The 17,652-nt window shown below is 34.9% G+C and overlaps 1 protein-coding gene across 5 annotated transcripts in view; it reads left to right on the top strand.

Moving 5' to 3' along the window:
* The window catches only part of STXBP5 (syntaxin binding protein 5), a 153,710-nt gene extending 144,233 nt beyond the window's left edge, over positions 1-9,477 (top strand). For all 5 annotated transcript variants that reach the window (XM_031456508.2, XM_031456505.2, XM_031456507.2 and 2 more), the window contains 2 exons: positions 3,890-4,110; positions 6,097-9,477. In XM_031456508.2, coding sequence (XP_031312368.2) covers positions 3,890-4,110; positions 6,097-6,138 — 263 coding nt within the window. In that variant the 3' untranslated portion in view covers positions 6,139-9,477. The remainder of the gene's footprint in view (positions 1-3,889; positions 4,111-6,096) is intronic.
* The last annotated feature ends 8,175 nt before the right edge of the window (positions 9,478-17,652 follow it).

The following is a 17,652-nucleotide window of genomic DNA, read 5'->3' as shown; positions in this document are numbered from 1 at the left end:
GTTCCAGAAATTCAAACCTGGTTTATCATTTTTAAAAAATTAATCAGTAGTTCACCACGTTAACAGATTAAGAAGAAAAATTATACCACCACCCGCAACAAATGCAAAAAAGATGTGTTAAAATTCAGTATCCATTTTTGGTGAAAATTCCTAGAAGGTAAACTAGCTACAAAATATTATACAATGTTTAACCACCAAAACTCTACAGCAAATATTTATCACACTTAATGCAGAAACATCAAAAGATATTAAATTTTTTTTCCTTTGAGATAAGGAATGAGATATAATCCTGCCACCACATACATTCAACATTGTATTAAAATCTCTAGAGTATGGAAGGGGAAGAAAAAATAAATAAAAGTTACAAAAATAAGATAGGGAGAACAAAATAATCACTTGTGAATGATAAGATGACATATTTAGAAAACCAAAAAAATCTGTAGCTAAATTGGTAGAAATAACAGTTTATCAAACTGACTGGATATAATCAGCGTACAAAAATAAAATTTCTTCATATTAACAGCAATTAAAAATGAAATTTTTTAAATTGCTATTTGTATTCATTTTCCATTGCTGCTATAACAAATTACAAATTTAGTAACTTGAAACAACAAATTCTATTATCTTACAGTTTTGTGGGTTAGAAATCAACATGTTACCACTGGTGTGTTCCTTGTTGGAGGCTTTAGGGAAGGATTGATTTCCTTGCCTCTTCCATCTTCTAGAGGCCATCCATATTCCTGGGCTGGTGATCTCTTCCTTAATCTTCAAAGCTAGTAACTTCTTTGCATCTCTCTATTTTTGTAAAGCCACATTTCTTTATCCACAGCTGGGAAAAGTTCTTTGCTTAAAATACATGTGATTACATTGGGTTACCTGGATAATTAATCTGTCTTTAAGTCTTTAACTTAACCATATCTGCAGAGTCCCTTCTCCCATGTAATGTAACATAACCACAGATTCCAGGAATTAGTGTGGTCCTCTTGTTGCGGGGGAGCGGGTAGGTACATTATTTTATCTACCATTAAGAGTGTCAAAAAAAATCAAATACCTATAAATAAATTTTAACAAGATATTCAGGACCTCCATGGAGAAAATAGAAAATTATCAAATTTTATTGAGAAGAGTTAAATACCCATATAAATGAAAGGTAAACCATGTCCATGCAGGAGAAGAGTCAATAAAAGGTATCAGTTCTCCCAAAAGCAATGTGTGCAGGTACACAGACACATAAACACTTAATAACGTCCTTGCCACTCCCCGCCCTCAATTTTGTAACTGATTCTAAATTTTATATTGGAATTCATAGGGTCTCACTACTTCTATTTAACATTGTACTAGAGGCTTTAACCAAGATAACTAGGCAAGAAAAGAAAATAAAGGCATGAAGGTTGGAGTGGAAGAAATAAAACTATTCACAGATGACATACCTTGAATATAGAAAATCTTAAGGAAACTGTATAAAAACATTCTAGCCAATAAATAACTTCAGCAAGATTTCAGGATACAAGATCCATGTAAAGAATAAAGAATTGCTTTTCTATACCCTAGCAATGAACAAACCAAAATTAAATTAAGAAAACTATAATAGCATCAGCAAGATAAAATACTTAGGAATAATTTTACAAAAATAAGTGTGAAACATATTAAAAACTGCATCGTTTAAAGAAATTAAGACAAATAAATGGATTAATATCTTCTGTTCATGGATTGGAAATTTTATATTGCTAAGATGGCAATACTCCACAAGGTGGTCTATACATTCAACACAATCCTTGTCAAGGTGGTTTTTGAAGAAAGAAAGAAGCTGTTCCTAAGATTCATGTGGAAGTGGAAATATCCAAAATAGCCACATACACACACACAAAAATTTTTTTTTGAAAAGAAGAAAAAAGATGCAAGACTCACATTTTGGTATCCAAAGTTGCTACAAAGCTGTAATCATCAAGATAGTATGGTATTGGCATTAGGATAGATACATAGACCAATGGAATAGAATTGAGAGTACAGAAATAAGCCCATACATGTACGGTCAATTGATTTTCTACAAGGATGCCAAGAAAATTCAATGGTGAAAGAATGGTCTTTTCAACAGAGGTGTTGAGACAACTGGATATCCACATGCAAAAGAATGGAATTGGACCCTGACCTCACACCATACACAAAAATTAACACAGAGTGGATCAAAGACCTCAATGTAAGAGCTAAAACTATAAAACTCTTAGAAGAAAACAAAAGTATAAATCTTTGCAACCTTAGATTAGGTGATGGTTTCTCAGATATGACACCTAAATCAAAAGCAACCAAAGGAAAAAAATAGATAAATTGGATTTCATCAAAATTAAAAATCAAAAAACGTAATTTAGTATCTGTTAAAAATCTAACATCCAGAATATAAAAAAACCTCTTATGACTCAACAGTAAAAAAACAAATAGCCCAATTTTTAAATGGGCAAAAGATTTGAATGGACTTTTCTCCAAACAAAATATACGAATGGCTAAAAAACATATGAAAAGTTGCTCAACATCATTTGTCATTAGAGAAATGCAAGTCAAAACCACAATGAGATACTATGTCTCACTTACTAGGACGGCTGTGATCAAAAAGACATGCAGTAACAGACATTCACAAGAATGTGGAGAAATCGCAACCCTCTGACATTGCTGGTAGAAATGTAAGACAGTGTAACCTCTATGGAGAACCCTGGCAGTTCCTCAAAAAGTTGAGTGTAAAGTTGTAAACCCAACAATTACACTCCTAGGGATATACCCGAGATAACTGAAAACACGTTTATACAAAAACTTATACAAATTTTCATAGCAGCATTATTCATAATAGCCAGAAAGGGAAAACAACTCAAATGTCCATCAACTGATGAATTTAGATAAATAAAATGTCCCCATATAGCCATACCCATACAATGGAATATTATTTAGTTATTGAAAAAGATGAAGTATTGATACATGCTACAATATGATTGAATCTTGACGTTAAATGAAAAGAAGCCAGACACAAAAGCCATATAGTGTGCGAATCATTTGTGTGAAATAGGAAAGTGAATTCTAATAACCATGGTTTTCTGGTTTTGGGGGTGTTTTTTGAGTAATGGAAATGCTCGAGAATTAGTGACGCTGGTTACACAACCTTCTGAATAAACTAAAAAATTACTGAATTGTTTAAGGACAAATTCTGTGGTATGTGAATTATATTTCTAAAGAAAGAAATGTATGCTGAAGGAAGAGGGAATCTGACATCAGTCTTGAACAAAATTTAGGACTTTTGCAGTAATCTGAGTGTTAGACCTAGATTACAAAGGGAAAGGAAGCAATGAATTCCTGAGATCTTTTGAAAGGAAAATTTGATCCATTTGGTAAGTGACAAGATAAATGGAGAGAAAGAAAAGGAAGCTTTTGGAGACTGAAAAGAAATACTATGAGTAAATTCTACATTTTTCTTCTAAGCCCAAGCATAGCATTTTAAGTAAGAGAAAGCATGGAGTAAATAAACTAAATCAAATATGTATATTTAAATTTATATCTTTGAATTTAAATATCTTTAAGTTAATTTATCTTTAATTTTTTAGACACTTAAGAATGATTTTTTTTTAGTTATGTAAATTGGGGTCAGTATACCCATTATTCATTTCAGCAAATAATTACCTATTGCTTTTTTGCTCAAGTTCTATTATATGTGTTTTTGTATGTTTGAAAAAGCATCTATAAATTATTAAAACAATCATAATAAAAACATTACTTACAAAGCAAAATATACAAATATTTCAATTATATTGTCACTCAATCATGTTTTAATGCTATCAGGTAGTAGGATTTTTATATGAATAAAATGTTCACTTTCTGGGTTACTCTTTCACTTATCAAATCTGTTCAGTTGGAGAATCGTCCTCGGGAAAGGCCTCAAGGAGTCTTGCTCAGCACATCCCTGGCCCTGGTGGCATTGAAGGCGTGAAAGGAGCAGCGTCTGGAGTTGTTGGTGAATTAGCACGAGCCAGGTTGGCACTAGATGAAAGAGGGCAGAAACTTGGGGACCTGGAAGAAAGAACCGCCGCTATGTTATCCAGTGCAGATTCGTTTTCTAAACACGCTCATGAGGTATGTCTATCAAGCAAATATTTAAACCAAAAAAATCTAGGTAAAGCAAGTATGAAAATTACTTTATTTTTATAGCTGTTGTATTTCTACACATGAATTTTTGTGTATCCTCTGCACAGTTGCAAATTCCTGATTTTTGCCACCAGAGGGAACCATTATAAGAATATGTCTCTTACTGAGGTTTATAAATTTTGAAGGAACCTGCACCTTCAGGCTCTTTGTGAACAGAACCACTGGCTTTGCAGCAGTTTCTCAGGGAGTGCAATAACGGTGAATTTTTCTCAGTGCCTCAGATTGTACTACCAACTTCTCCTAGAGAAGGAAATAATTTGCCTCTCCTGATTCTTTAGGTAGATCTAAATAACTGAAATTGACAAATGTTTTTATTCAGCTAACCAATACTAAATCTGTCTGTAGACCAATTCATACAGAGGAGCAATGAGATGCATTTTTGTAACGAATTCTCCTTGAGGAACTAGGAAGTCGTGGTGGAGCTTAAAAACAGATGCTATGAAGCAGGGGCTTGTACTGGCCCTCTTACAAATATGCTTCACTGGCCAGCATAGTACCCTTGGAAAACTGAATTTAAAGGCTGTCAGGTGGAATACACGATTTTCATTTGGACACACAGGTCTGCCACTCCTTGATGCTTTACATGGGGCTACTTTACACATTTAGTTCCTAGCCTAGACTTAAAAACATTTTGAGCTTGTTATCTGATGAACCATATTAAGGTTATTTTTATTTTTGAGTACCCAATCTATCAGTAATAGCTCTTCTGTAAACTTTTCAGTCAAAAGTCTTCGTTGCTCAATAATGTCGACACCTAGAATGCATGAAAGAGGTAACTTGACCTGAAATAGATTTGTCCAGGCTTTCAGAGATTCAGACATCCTTTGTGAGTCCTTGTGCTAGGCCAGCACACCCCAGGTATAGGCTAGTGCCTTCAATCTAGGTCGAGAACTTTGTTGACATAATCTTGCCCTTGACTGTGATCTCAGTCATGTAACACTTCTATCAGTTGCAGAATATATCTACGGTCTAAATATTTAACAAAGAGCTCAGTCTCAAGCTTGTCCCTTTTACCAAATGTTGTTCTTAAGCCATATTTGAGAGTCTGAGGAAGACAATATATTGAACCCATTAAGATCATGGGTTCTTCATTCAGTGATTCCAATTACATAAAATTCTAGAAAATGCAAACTAAATTGATAGAAATCTGGTCAGTTGTTGCCTGGGGACAAGAAAAGTAAAACTGGAAGGAAGGGATTTCAAAGAGACTTAGGGAAAATTTGGAGGTATGTTCATTATTTTCACTGTGGTGACAGTTTTACAGGTGTATACATATGTCAAAACTCACATATGCACTTGTATGTATGTCAATTATATTTCAATGAAACTTAAAAAAAAAAGATCATGGGTTATTAAATTAGACTACATGGGCTCAAATCCCAGTTTCACAATTGGGTTACCTCATTTAAGCTGTATAAGCCTTGGTTTCCTCATTTATAAAATGGGGAGGCTAGTAATGCCTAACTCAGAGTTGTTGTGGGGACCAAGTGAAGTCATGGAGGGGAAGTGTGTCGTGCCACGCCTGGCTCAGAGCTGGGTGCTCAGTGAATAGTACATGGCAGCAGTAGTAACTTCAGCCTTTCACATACCACATTCTTTAAGCATTATTTTTAATTCATTTTAGTGAACTGATTTTTAAGTTATTAGTTTAGATCACCAAAGAATGTGCTGAGCCAAAATTTACTTATGTCCTGTCTTTAAGAAATATGAGGACCTCTAGGCTAGTTCTTCATAGTCTTTTTTTTCCTTGAAATGGAACAGTTCTTACTTCTTGCTTTCAATATAAATATTAAATATAAAACACTGGGGAATGTTTCAGAATGATGTAATGTTTTGGAAAAGTATAGAAACTGGTTATAAATCTTGTTATTCTGGCATTTTTAAAACATGTTTTTCATGTTTTCTCCCCTTTAGATGATGCTGAAATACAAAGATAAGAAGTGGTACCAATTCTGACAACCAGAAGTCCAACTAAGTTCAACTTCAGCCAGAAGGGAAAAGAATTTTCCTTTTTTATTTTGTCGATTTCACTTTAGGAAAGTTAACATTAGGAGGCTGTGCATCGCTGGAGACGGTTCTAACTTAGCACCATCACGCACTGCTTTACCTCAGTCTGAGGAGTGTTCACACACACTCACAGTGGAGCATATGGTGTGCGCCAGCTATGAGTTGACAGTTTGGGAACTAAGATGGTGACACATTACAAATGAAGAAACAGAGGGATGGTGAGGAGACATGGCAGGGACTATTCCTGGATCATTCCCGTGTTAAACTTCCATATGCCAAAAGATTACGTGCTGTTGTATCTGCCACCAGTGTTTGACCTCTCTGTGGGAGAGGCAGTAAGTCAGAAGTCCTGAAGCTGAAATAGTTACGTTTGGGTCATTGACTGAATTACAAACAGCTGTCTTGGACTTTCCCTCCCTTCAGCTGACTGATCATCATATCATTAGTGAAAAAGAAACAAACTGTTTGTTACCATATCTTTAGACAGATAAGCTGAATGGTGGGCTTTAAATTAAAAAAAAAAAAAAACATACACATAGTTGATGTGTGTATGGGCTACTCTTGGATTCTTGTTATTGTATACTTGTGTTTAGTCCATATTTTGTCAAAAGCAAAACAAGGCGATACATCACTTTTCATTGAAAAGAAAAGTGTAGAGCATGACTGAACTGCTCATCATTCTGGGAGTTTCCATGTAGTGGCCATGCAGTGTGGAAAGTGAGAAAAACCTCCATTGTGGTGAGGAGAATACTTCAGCGTCCTTGTCCTTGTTCTCATTAATTCAGCTAAAGGTGGATTTGACCAAAATAGTTACTGGTTAAATTTGTAGAAATGTTGGAATTGGCTAAGTTTTTAATTTTGCTTGAATTTTTATAAAATGTTTAACCAAATGTACCTTTGCATTATTTAATTAAAATTGCTAAAAAAAAAAAAAAGTTTCATTATCTCAGTAAAATGCTCAGCTCCCTTTTTCAAATGCCCTTTATTTGCTAACAGTTCCGGTACACTCAGGTGATGAGCCAGTTAAATCTTAGTGCACATGCTGTCGCATGGAAAAAAATCACAAGCATCCGTTGTCAATAATTATCTATGTTAAGTGTCTAGTCTGATGATCTACAAAATACTTTCTGTAGAAATATACTATAAATACGTACATGTCCTTCCAAGGTTTTAAAGAGCCAAAAGGAAAGGAAAATATGTGCATTTAGGTAACTAAATTATTTCTGTATTGGCGTATAAAGCAAATGAGACCATCAGTGGACAGTAAATGATTGGTTCCTAGAGTAGCATGCAGACAGAAAAGAGATGACTTTGGTAGACCCAGAAGTAGCAAGCTCATTACACAGGCTCGTCTGAGATTAGAGCAACAAAGGAAGAAGAATATAAAGGCTTTATTTACATTTAATGGAATTTAAATATTTTCTTCTATAAAAAATTGTTTAAACCAGTTTTCGTTTTTCATTAAGAAATAATCAGAGCATAAATTGACAGCAGACGTGATGGTTGCTTTTCTGTTCCCTGTGATCTTTGAAGGCATATGTAGAACACCTTAATTTCACACAGTCTGTTAAGCATTTTTCCTATTTACTCTTTTCATTAATAGAGCTCTTGTGTTTACATTTTTATAACATGCACTATGGGATATGAAAGTTTACATTAAAGTTTACTTTAAATATCATTAGGGAGGGATTAAATATATGTGACAGAGATAATTGATCAAGCCAAAAGAAATATCTTAGAAATAGTCATTTTCAGAAGTTTTTGAATTTGTAGAAAGTACCTATGAATAACATTTCTGTTTAGTTAGAATCAGCTATATGATGAACTTTTAGCAGTTTACAAATGGCTTAATTTGTATCATATATTATCTAATAAACCCATTGTTCCATGATATGTCACAGGAAGTATTAGGCCATTTTTTAAAGGTACAGTTTTGTGAATGTCATCAATAAAATCAGTAGTTACAGATGTGAAGTTGAGAAGCACTAAGTAAAATAGTATACTGGTTGATTCCCCATTCATGTGGAAGGGCATATTAGCTTCAATTATTTAATTTGCTGTGTTACTTTGTGTTAATTGTGTATCAACTTAATTTTTATACCAGCTGTCATTTTTCCTGTTGTATATAAAATGAACCAGTTGTAATTATTTTCAGATAGAGAAGTAGACACATTTACCTGAGATGGATTTTATAAGAAAATTTTAAATTAATATTTTGAGTTATTTTATTTCATTTTTAAATTAATCTACAAATTATGCACAGCAAACTAGAAACTCACTTAGGATTAGAAAGTTTGAAGTATTTTTGAAAATAGGAAATAAGCTTCTCAGAGTTATACTTGATTCAGTCTGTAGATAAGAGACAGTCTGCAGTAATAACTAACCCAGGGAATGTATTGTAATTTGAGAAGTAACATCTCTATTTTTTTTTTCTAACACAAAAAGTTAGAGTCACCAGCAAGCCAAGATTTCAGGAAAACAAACCAAAAAAAGTCAAAATATTAGAAAAAAGTGAAAGATTTTTGTGAGCTTCCTCCATAACCTCAAACATAATTCTTTGTTGCATTTGTCCTTGGCTCTAAAATCATTGAAGTATTCATTGATTAGCAGTTTGTCAGTAGGAAGTGGTTTCCCTGTATGTACCACATATCCAGTTCATTTCACTCTTCAAACTAAAATCCTATGTATTTGCTTAGAAGTTTATTTAAAACCTTATATTCTGACAACTTCTGTATATTACATCCATTTGAAGTTTTGCATCACCTTAATTCCCTTGGTTTGCATTTCAATTGTACAGAGTGTTCCCAAAAATGGTTATAGATATAACTGAGATATTAATAACTTCTTAATTTGATTTTTTATGGATGTGAAAAAATGCTGCTAATTGTCTGTGTTATTACGTGTAGCATATTACAATTTAATTAAGTACAGTACTTTAAAGAAAGAAGCATTTCTTTTGCTTAAAACTTCTCAATTGTAGGTTTTTTCTGAAGTTATTTCTTATAGATACGTGTTTTAAACAAGTCTGAAAGTGTTACATTTAGGTTACAGGAGGAGGTGGAGAGACAGCTGAGGAAAGGAAAAACGTGTGAAAGACACCATGGAGTTCAAAGTTTTACCCTGAGTTCTATATTCTATATATGTTTTTGCTTAAGGCATTTTCTCGTGTGACATTAGAAAAGCTATATCCAAAGGTAAATTTTTTGTGGCAAAGATTTATTTTACATTTTAACTTTTGGGATTTTGTTTGTTTTTGCAAAATAAAGAGCACTGAACTTAAAACTTGAATTTTTTCTGCACTTTTTTAGGTAATGAAAACTTTTTATTATCATTTAATCCACATTTCTCCGTTCACATCAAGTGATACATATGTATAAAACATACCAAAATCATGAGTATGCTGCTAGCTGAACCTCAAACAAACTGATCATAGTTTTAAAACCTTCAATAGGGTTTTATATAGTTTTCAAGGATTAAAAAATAGTAAAATCATTTGCTGTTTATTTCAGTGTTCTAGGTCTTAAATTATTGCAACACTTTCAGATTTGTTTTAAGATCATACAGTAACATGTTATATTTATACATACTGCTAGAGAATATACTTTTAGTTTTAAAATGGAATTTTTATAAATGTACTCTTTAATTTTAAAAATGGTGAACTTGTTAAGTCAAAGTACTTAAAAAGTATGTATATTATCCATACAAAAAGTTATGTTTTACGCTTATAATAAGAAATATTGGTATCTCATATCGAGATACAATTAATTTTAAAGAATCATACATCATTCAAAAGTCTTCACACATGACAGGAAAGATATCATCAGTATGATTTAAAAGAAGCCCTCAATTGAGCATTTTCAAACATTTTATTTTGAGGAAAAGTGCCCACAACAATAATTGCAAGATCTTTCTCAATAGCTGCAGCTTGCTGTTGGATGCCTACCTTAACTGTTGTTTTAAAATATATATATATATATTTAAAATAGTTTTCCAGGTATTTTCTTCTACCTTTTTTAAAAATAAATTTCCAAAAATGAAAACAGAGTTTATGTATTTTTGTCAATGAAGGTTTTTATTTTGTAGTTTATAGAATTTGTTCCTTATCAGTTTGATACTTGATCAATATTCCTAGACTTTTTAATCTGTATTTACTTTGAAAAAAGAGCACTTCTCTATCTTAAGTGTCCTCCTTTTTTTTCTTTTCCCTTTTAGGGTGTTTGTTCTCTTGAATTGAAATTTATGCCCATTTTTTTTTCATTTGAAAATGAATGTGAAGATACTGTTTACAGATTTTGTTAATTATGCTTTTCATCACTCTGATCAATTTCTTGTAAAGTGCTATGGGGATTATTTTTCCTGTGAATATTAATGATCTTACTACTGCCACAGAAGTTTTAAAGGTTCTGTGGGCAGAAAATAGTTGTAAGAACAGCAACAACAAAAATTAAAGGGAAAACTTCAGCTTACCTCTCTCAGCTGAATTAAATGGTTTTAATAACTTCCCAATTGTCAGGGTTATAACATTGCTTCTTCAGTTACTAACACAGTCTTAAACTATTAGGCACACTTCATTTACAAATTGAATACAGTAGTTCAGGGCTCCGTGTAATTGCTCTTTTTATTGCACTCTTTACATCCGAAAAATCATGAATGTCAGTTTTGCCAGTATTTCACAATGAGGCTCATAGTTTAAATTAAAATTTCATAGTGTATGAGTTGTAAATATATCAGTATTAATTTATTGTGGGTTGTTTGGCGCAGGCATTTAAAATGGGTATAGGCTAGTGGCAGCGGAATCCTCTTTATTTGAGTTTCTTTTTTTTTATACGTTTGCAATGTGTTTTGTGTTGTTTAAATTTTGCTTCAACTGAAGAGAATGTAAGGAGTTGAGAACAGATTTAACATATCAATAGAAAGCAATGCAAAGAGGGTATACCATGTTTTAATTTTTTTTTTTTTTTTTTTGTAAATAAGTGGTACTGTGATGCTTTAGGTGTGACCTCTGCTTAACATGGTAGTTAGAACCAGAAAAATATTTTGCTTTCTAGTTATACTATTGGTTCATTGTAAATGCGTCACCAAAAACAATATTAAAAAGAGCAAGATTAAGTTTTTCTAACATTGTCCACTTCAGTGGCAAGCATGCTTGGTATAGAGCTCGAGCTTGTGGTCACCTTCAACTGTACATTCAGGTAGTTTTCAGTTGCTGCACTTTTTTTAATCTTGCTTAGTCCAGTAACTATCTCAAAGATGATTGCTGGAATATGCATTTTAAATATGATTAAAAAAACCCATCTCTGTGTACTGTTTCATTTAAAACAAAAAAGCACTATTGCAAACACTAAAAATGTGTTAAACTTCATAGTTATTTTGCATTCCTGTACTTTACAAACTGTCATCACAGCAAAAGGTTTAAAATTAGGTAATGAAATATTTTTGTAAATAAATACCGTTAAGCTGGTATTTTAAAAAAATGTATTATAAATTAATGTTTCTGGAAAATGTTCATATATATGTATATGAATGTCTCTTTATGCTGAAGGGCTCTGATTGGGCAAAATAAAATACTCTAATCTCTCCTGAAACTAAACAAACCCTTTTTTCTGGAAAATTTGTTTTAATTTTTTTTCTCTGCATTGTGGAATCAAGTAGTTTAACCTAAGCAAATAATAGATAAAATAGATTTCTGCATCTACAAAGGGAAAGTCAAGTTAATGAGGTAATTCAAGAAAGACAAACTATATTTTTCTTAACTATTTGGACTTTCTGATAAGGGTCCCCTGCCCCTTAGGTGGGGAGTACAGTACAGAGGGAGGGTCCGGGCAGTAGGCACTAGCTGCAGGAGAGGGCATCTTGGCCCTGCGTGTGTATGGGAATCCTCTAAGCATCTTGTTAAAATGCAGATTTGGATTCCAAGTGTCTGAGATGGGGCCTGATTTAGCATCTCCAATACGTTTCCAGGTAGTAACAGATGCTTCTGGTCTGTGGAACATACTTGGAGTAACAAAGTTGTAGACAATTTCCATAAATGGCATTTTGCTAGTTAATATTGTCAGTGTGTGTCTAACTACTTGTACCAAAAATGAACATGACCTATATAGAATAATGTAACCCAGAGAAGACCAAACTTTCTTATTGTTTCCATTGCGTTTCAGAATAAAGAACATGGTAATTCTCTTACTAAATTGAAGGTTTATTTGATTTTGAAATCTATATCATCTTACTGCCCACATGGTGGCAGTCATGCCTCACCTTACTGCCTGAGCCTCTGACAAGCGGTTACCGTACAGGGAAAACTGGAAACAAGAGCAAACTGCAGACTTTGCAAAGTTAACTTTTTATAATTGATATTTTCATCCAGAAGATTATTAAAATCTTAGATATGGAACAGACAAAGTATCTTTCTAAATTATTTGTCATAAAGTGTAGATTAGATCGTTTGGTAGTGATCCACCATATTATCAAAAGAAATGATAGTATTTTTCCACAAAATATAGGCATAAAGTGAAAAAAAAAGTTAAAGAAATTGTCTTCATGTCTCTGTCCATGGCTTTTTAAAGAAACTTAATTTAGAGCATGTCCTGTTTAAATAGTATAGTGCTACCCACTGTTTTAGATAGAAATATAATTGTCACTGTAACCCTTCATAGATGTTTATGTAAGACAATTCTGATTTTCTTCAATTCTTTTAAAGATAATAGGATTGCTGTATCATAATTTTTTTTTAGTTTTTGTACAAACGTGATCTTTTAAAAAAGAAAAGACTTCTCAAATTTTACTTTTTCAATTTTTAATTACTTAACGTCAATATATATTCATTCAAAACTTACAGAAATATTCTGACCTTTAGTTTTGGTCATATTATTTAATTGTATACTATTTAAAAAACCCACAGTTTTTCATAACTGCTTCTAAATACAACATAAAAATAAGCTACATAATTAATAAAGTTTCAGATAATACAGACTATGTTGTTACTAGCAGAGAAAAGTTAACAAATCTGAGATTAAAGTATCAAACTCAAGTTCTTAGTTTACTTGTCTGTTGCAAATTTCTGTCATCCACAGAAGATCTAAGGACAGCCGTTCAGCAGGTATTCTGAGGGACGGTTAACCAACAGTATTACTACAGAGTGTGTGTGTGTGTGTGTTTTCAAACAAGAGACCCTTTTGCATCTCTCCCTGATTGAGTTTATCTCTGAATATTTCTCTCTCTCTCTCCCTCCCTTCCACCTTCTTTTTCTCTCTTACCTGTCCCTATTCCCAATACCTCTTGACCCAAATCTCTTTACTCTTTAGTAATGTTTGTTTTAATCAAGTAAAATTTTTTTGCCAATTTTGGGTGGAAATACTCTAATTCCTTATGTTTCTCAGAGTCACCCCTAAATATTGGGTGGGTTTGTTAATAATTTTTATAAGCAATGAAGCCATCCCTACTCCTTGTTGTAACCTCCAGACACTCAAAATGTCAGCAGATAAAGTAAAACCAGTTTAGCCACAGAAGACTGAGCTGAGGCAGTGATTTTTAAACCAGAAGCACTGGAAGAGAGTGAGGTGACAGAAAGCATCCTGCTGGCAGCCCTCAGGTGCCACCTGCTTCGCTAGAGTGTCTAATCAGATGATGACTTTGCTTTCCAGATCAAAGATCCCAAGAAATCATTAGCATTGTGTGGGTGTAAAAGTCAGAAGACCACATTTCAGAAAATGTAACCTCCATGTTCCTTTAACAATGACAGGACTGCAGGTACCATTAGTCTAAGAGCAGTTCTCCAACCTGAGAATCAGAATCTCCTGGAACACTTGGCGAAACACAGACTGCTGGGCCACACCCCCAGGGTTTCTTATGCAGTAGTAGAAGAACTTGTATTTTCAACAAGTTCCCTGGGTGGTGCTGGCACTGCTGACCCACAGACCACACTTGGGGAGCCCTGAGCTAGCGCAGTGCCCTGGAACCGGTTTCCCATTTATATCACAGACACTCGGGGTGTTTCCTTTACTATCCTCTAATAAAATTCATACAGAATATGTATACCTATACATGTAATTTTTAAAAATCAATATAATAACCTAATATACTAGAGATATGAAATGAATATGACTTATAATCCAAAAAGCTTTACATTTTCAATAGTTCAGTGGTAGAGTACGTGCTTAGCATGCATGACATCCTGGGTTTAATCCCCAGTACCACCATTTAAAAAAAAAGGATAAAAAAATTGTTTTCCAATATGTAAATCCTAAGGTTACACGCTATTAAAAAAAAAAAAAAAAGTCCCCACAAGTTTCCAAAACACTTCCAATGGGGTGGTCTCTCTTTCTGGCCTCCCTCCCCATCTGTCACTCCCTCCCACCCTCTGCTGTGGCACCCACTGGCCCAGAGAAGAAGACCAGTAGCAGGACACAGCCCGAGAAGCTGTCAAAAATATGTTCATAAATCCTGTGCCATAGTGTATATAAGAAAGTGTAGAAAAGAAGTCTAGACTATTTAAAAGTGAGTTTGGATTTTTCGTGTATTTGTATTAATTCCTCTTATAAGTTGACTTTCTCGTTTACATTTAATCCATGCTTTTGAATTAGTCAGAGTGGTTGAGAGAGCCAGGACTTACCTTTCTTTGTAAATGGTGCCTGAAGTTCACAAATCTTAATATCTGGTGTGGCTCTCCTAACAAAAACTCCTCTTGATAAGATGGAGCATGATAAGATGAAGCCATTTATAAGATTCTATTACATAAGTTTTCTAATGATTAGTCTATTGGAAACTTTACTGCTCCTGATCAATCACCAAAACGCAATGAGTGATTACGGGTTAAATGTTAAGCAAGTGGGTTTGCCTAAGTTTACTTATTAAAAGTGAGCATTATATGTAGCTCCTTTCAAATGCCAAGCATGTTGGCCTGAGTCTGAAGGCCAGTATTCCATCCCTAAATTTAGTACTAATTATGCCAGTGACTTTTCCAAGTCACTTGACCTCTAATTTGCCTGTTTTTTTATGTGCAAAACGAGGAGCTAAACATTGGCCTTACTTACCTCACAGAGTATTTATAGGGATATAATAAAATAACCTCTGAAAATTGTTAGAAAACAAAATTACCACACAAACACAAGGCTTTATGACCTTAAAGATATTAGTCCCTTAGAAGCTCTGTGAATCACAAATATATTTGAACAGGAAAGAACCAAGTAGCCAATCTGGTACCAGGATCAGCAAATCAGGTACTATAAAAATTGCTATAATCAGGATAAAAACAAATTGATACATTGTCTTTAATAAAGTAATTAATGGAGAATCAATGAATTAAAATGTGTTTGAATTTAACAAGCACCTTTAGTTCAACCGAATTTCCCCTTTGTGGTGACTGACTCCAGGGAGCCAATTCAGGACGCATTTATTGCCAACTATCATCAAGATAGAAGATCTTATTAAAACTAACACATAGTTGCCTTATAAAACAGAACAACCAGAATCCCAGTGCCTGGCAATTTTTTTAATAAATGCATTCAAATTTATAATGGTTATTTTTTTCTCCCTGGCATAGAGAGTAAACATTTTGGCAGGGGGTTAATTATAATGTAGTTAAAATGTATATTTTTCACAGAGCATTTATGAAATACGTCTATAAATAAATATAAAAATTGTCTGAATTTAGGATGTTGCTTTCCTGTCCTTTTACAGAGCAGATTACCTTTCAAAGACTTCATTTCCATTTAGCTGGTAAAAGAGAGACTGGGTCAGACCAAGGTCCAAGTCTTTTGTTGCTATTTACCAACAGTGTGATCTTACACTACTTAACATTTTTTAAACACTTACTTCCTTCAGATATTAAATCGGAACAAAAGCAGTACCAATTTTAGAAGACTTTTTTAATGACTCCACGTAATAACGTGTAATGTACCAGCCGTTGGGGCGCCCTCTGCCCTCCAGCCTTACAGGCGGTACCGCGTACAGAGGAGCATGGGCTCTGAAGGGAGGCTACTTTGATCCCTCCTCTGTGATGTGCATGGCCTTAAGCAAGCTATCAAACTCATCCATGCCTCAGCTTCCTCGTCTGTAGGACGGTGGTGATTACTCATACAAGTCAAATGCTCTGGACGGGATCTGATGTGTACAGCATTCTCATTGCACTAAGATGCCACTCACAGTAAGACACACCGCTACTTGTACGACTAACAAAAATGCTGACAATTATATTTACATGGCATATCCTGATTTCCAAGATGTAAACTACGTGAAAATGGTCTAAGAATTGACGAAATACGACAGTAAGCATGTTTACCATTTTTCGGAGAACTGGGAGACGAGGCTCCCTCCGCTTACACATAACCACATGCAGTCCTAGACCAGCACCTCGGGGTGCAGGGAAGAGCTTCTGAAGATTCCCGTCTTCAGTGTGTCCTCAGCACAGCCCTTGTTCATGTGAAGCTACTGAAGCTGCGCTTCTCCTGGGTCCCCCTCAGGGGAGGTGGTGTCTCAGGCAGCACAACGTGACAGGTGGAAGATAAGTTAGAAGACTCCCTCTCTGAATTCAACTCTCTCTGAAGATGCTAAAGGGAGCCCATCTCATAACCCCCAAAACACTTCTCAAGGCCCTTTTTCTTTTAAATTTTTAATTGCTGCATGCTCCCCGAAGACTTTCCGATGCCAAAACCTTCAATATGTTTCCTCCCTCTTTCCCCTTAGAGTCTGGCTCCTGGAGGGGCCTGAGCTCTCCCCTTCCCTCCTGAGTCTCAGGTAAGATGCTCTCTCACGTCACTCTGGTTGCTGGGCACGGGGAGGGGGGGGGGGGAGCTCCTCTCCCAGGCCCTCTGCTGGGCCACGCCATCTGGGTACGTCAGCTGTCATGCAAGCATGCGAGGGAGCGAATTCCAAAGGGAAACAGGGCCTCGGCTCTCCCTACTCATAGATCCTTAAACTTTTCAGCCAGGTCCATGGTCCATCATTCCTCTGCCCTCCTTGGAGCTAATCCCGGAAGGGTGTGAGGCTCAGAGCCCTGCTGTCTTTCCCCGACCCAGCCGCGACGGTGATCACCCAGTCTGGACGGGAGACAGGAGAAAATCATTCTGCATGCTTCCTGCTTAAGCCAGACCCTCAGCTCTTGACAGTGAAACCCAAGCCATCATTTAGTCAAAACCTCCTTTTTTTTTCTGCCTTAAAGCTTTTGTCTATACCATGAGCTCCAAAATTCCATTTTGATATTCAAAATACTGGCTTTTTTTTTATTCAGCAAATATTTATTGGACACCAGGATGTGTCAGATTCTGTTCTAAATAGTGGAAGTAGAAAAGCGAACAAGACAAGGACCCTGCCCTGGACTTTACATCCAGGGACAGTGTTGTTCTTTCTGTCTGTTTCTTCAGTAATAGCCCTAACTTGAGGACACCGAGTGTGAGGTCCCTTTGCCACCTGAGTGGGAGAAAATGGGGATTTTGTATGTGGGGTGAGGAACTACACCAGTCAAAACATCAT

Source organism: Camelus dromedarius, chromosome 6, assembly GCF_036321535.1.
Source record: "Camelus dromedarius isolate mCamDro1 chromosome 6, mCamDro1.pat, whole genome shotgun sequence".
Lineage (NCBI taxonomy): Eukaryota > Metazoa > Chordata > Mammalia > Artiodactyla > Camelidae > Camelus > Camelus dromedarius.
Note: the sequence above shows the minus strand (reverse complement) of the source record. Positions and strands in the feature narration are given on the sequence as shown.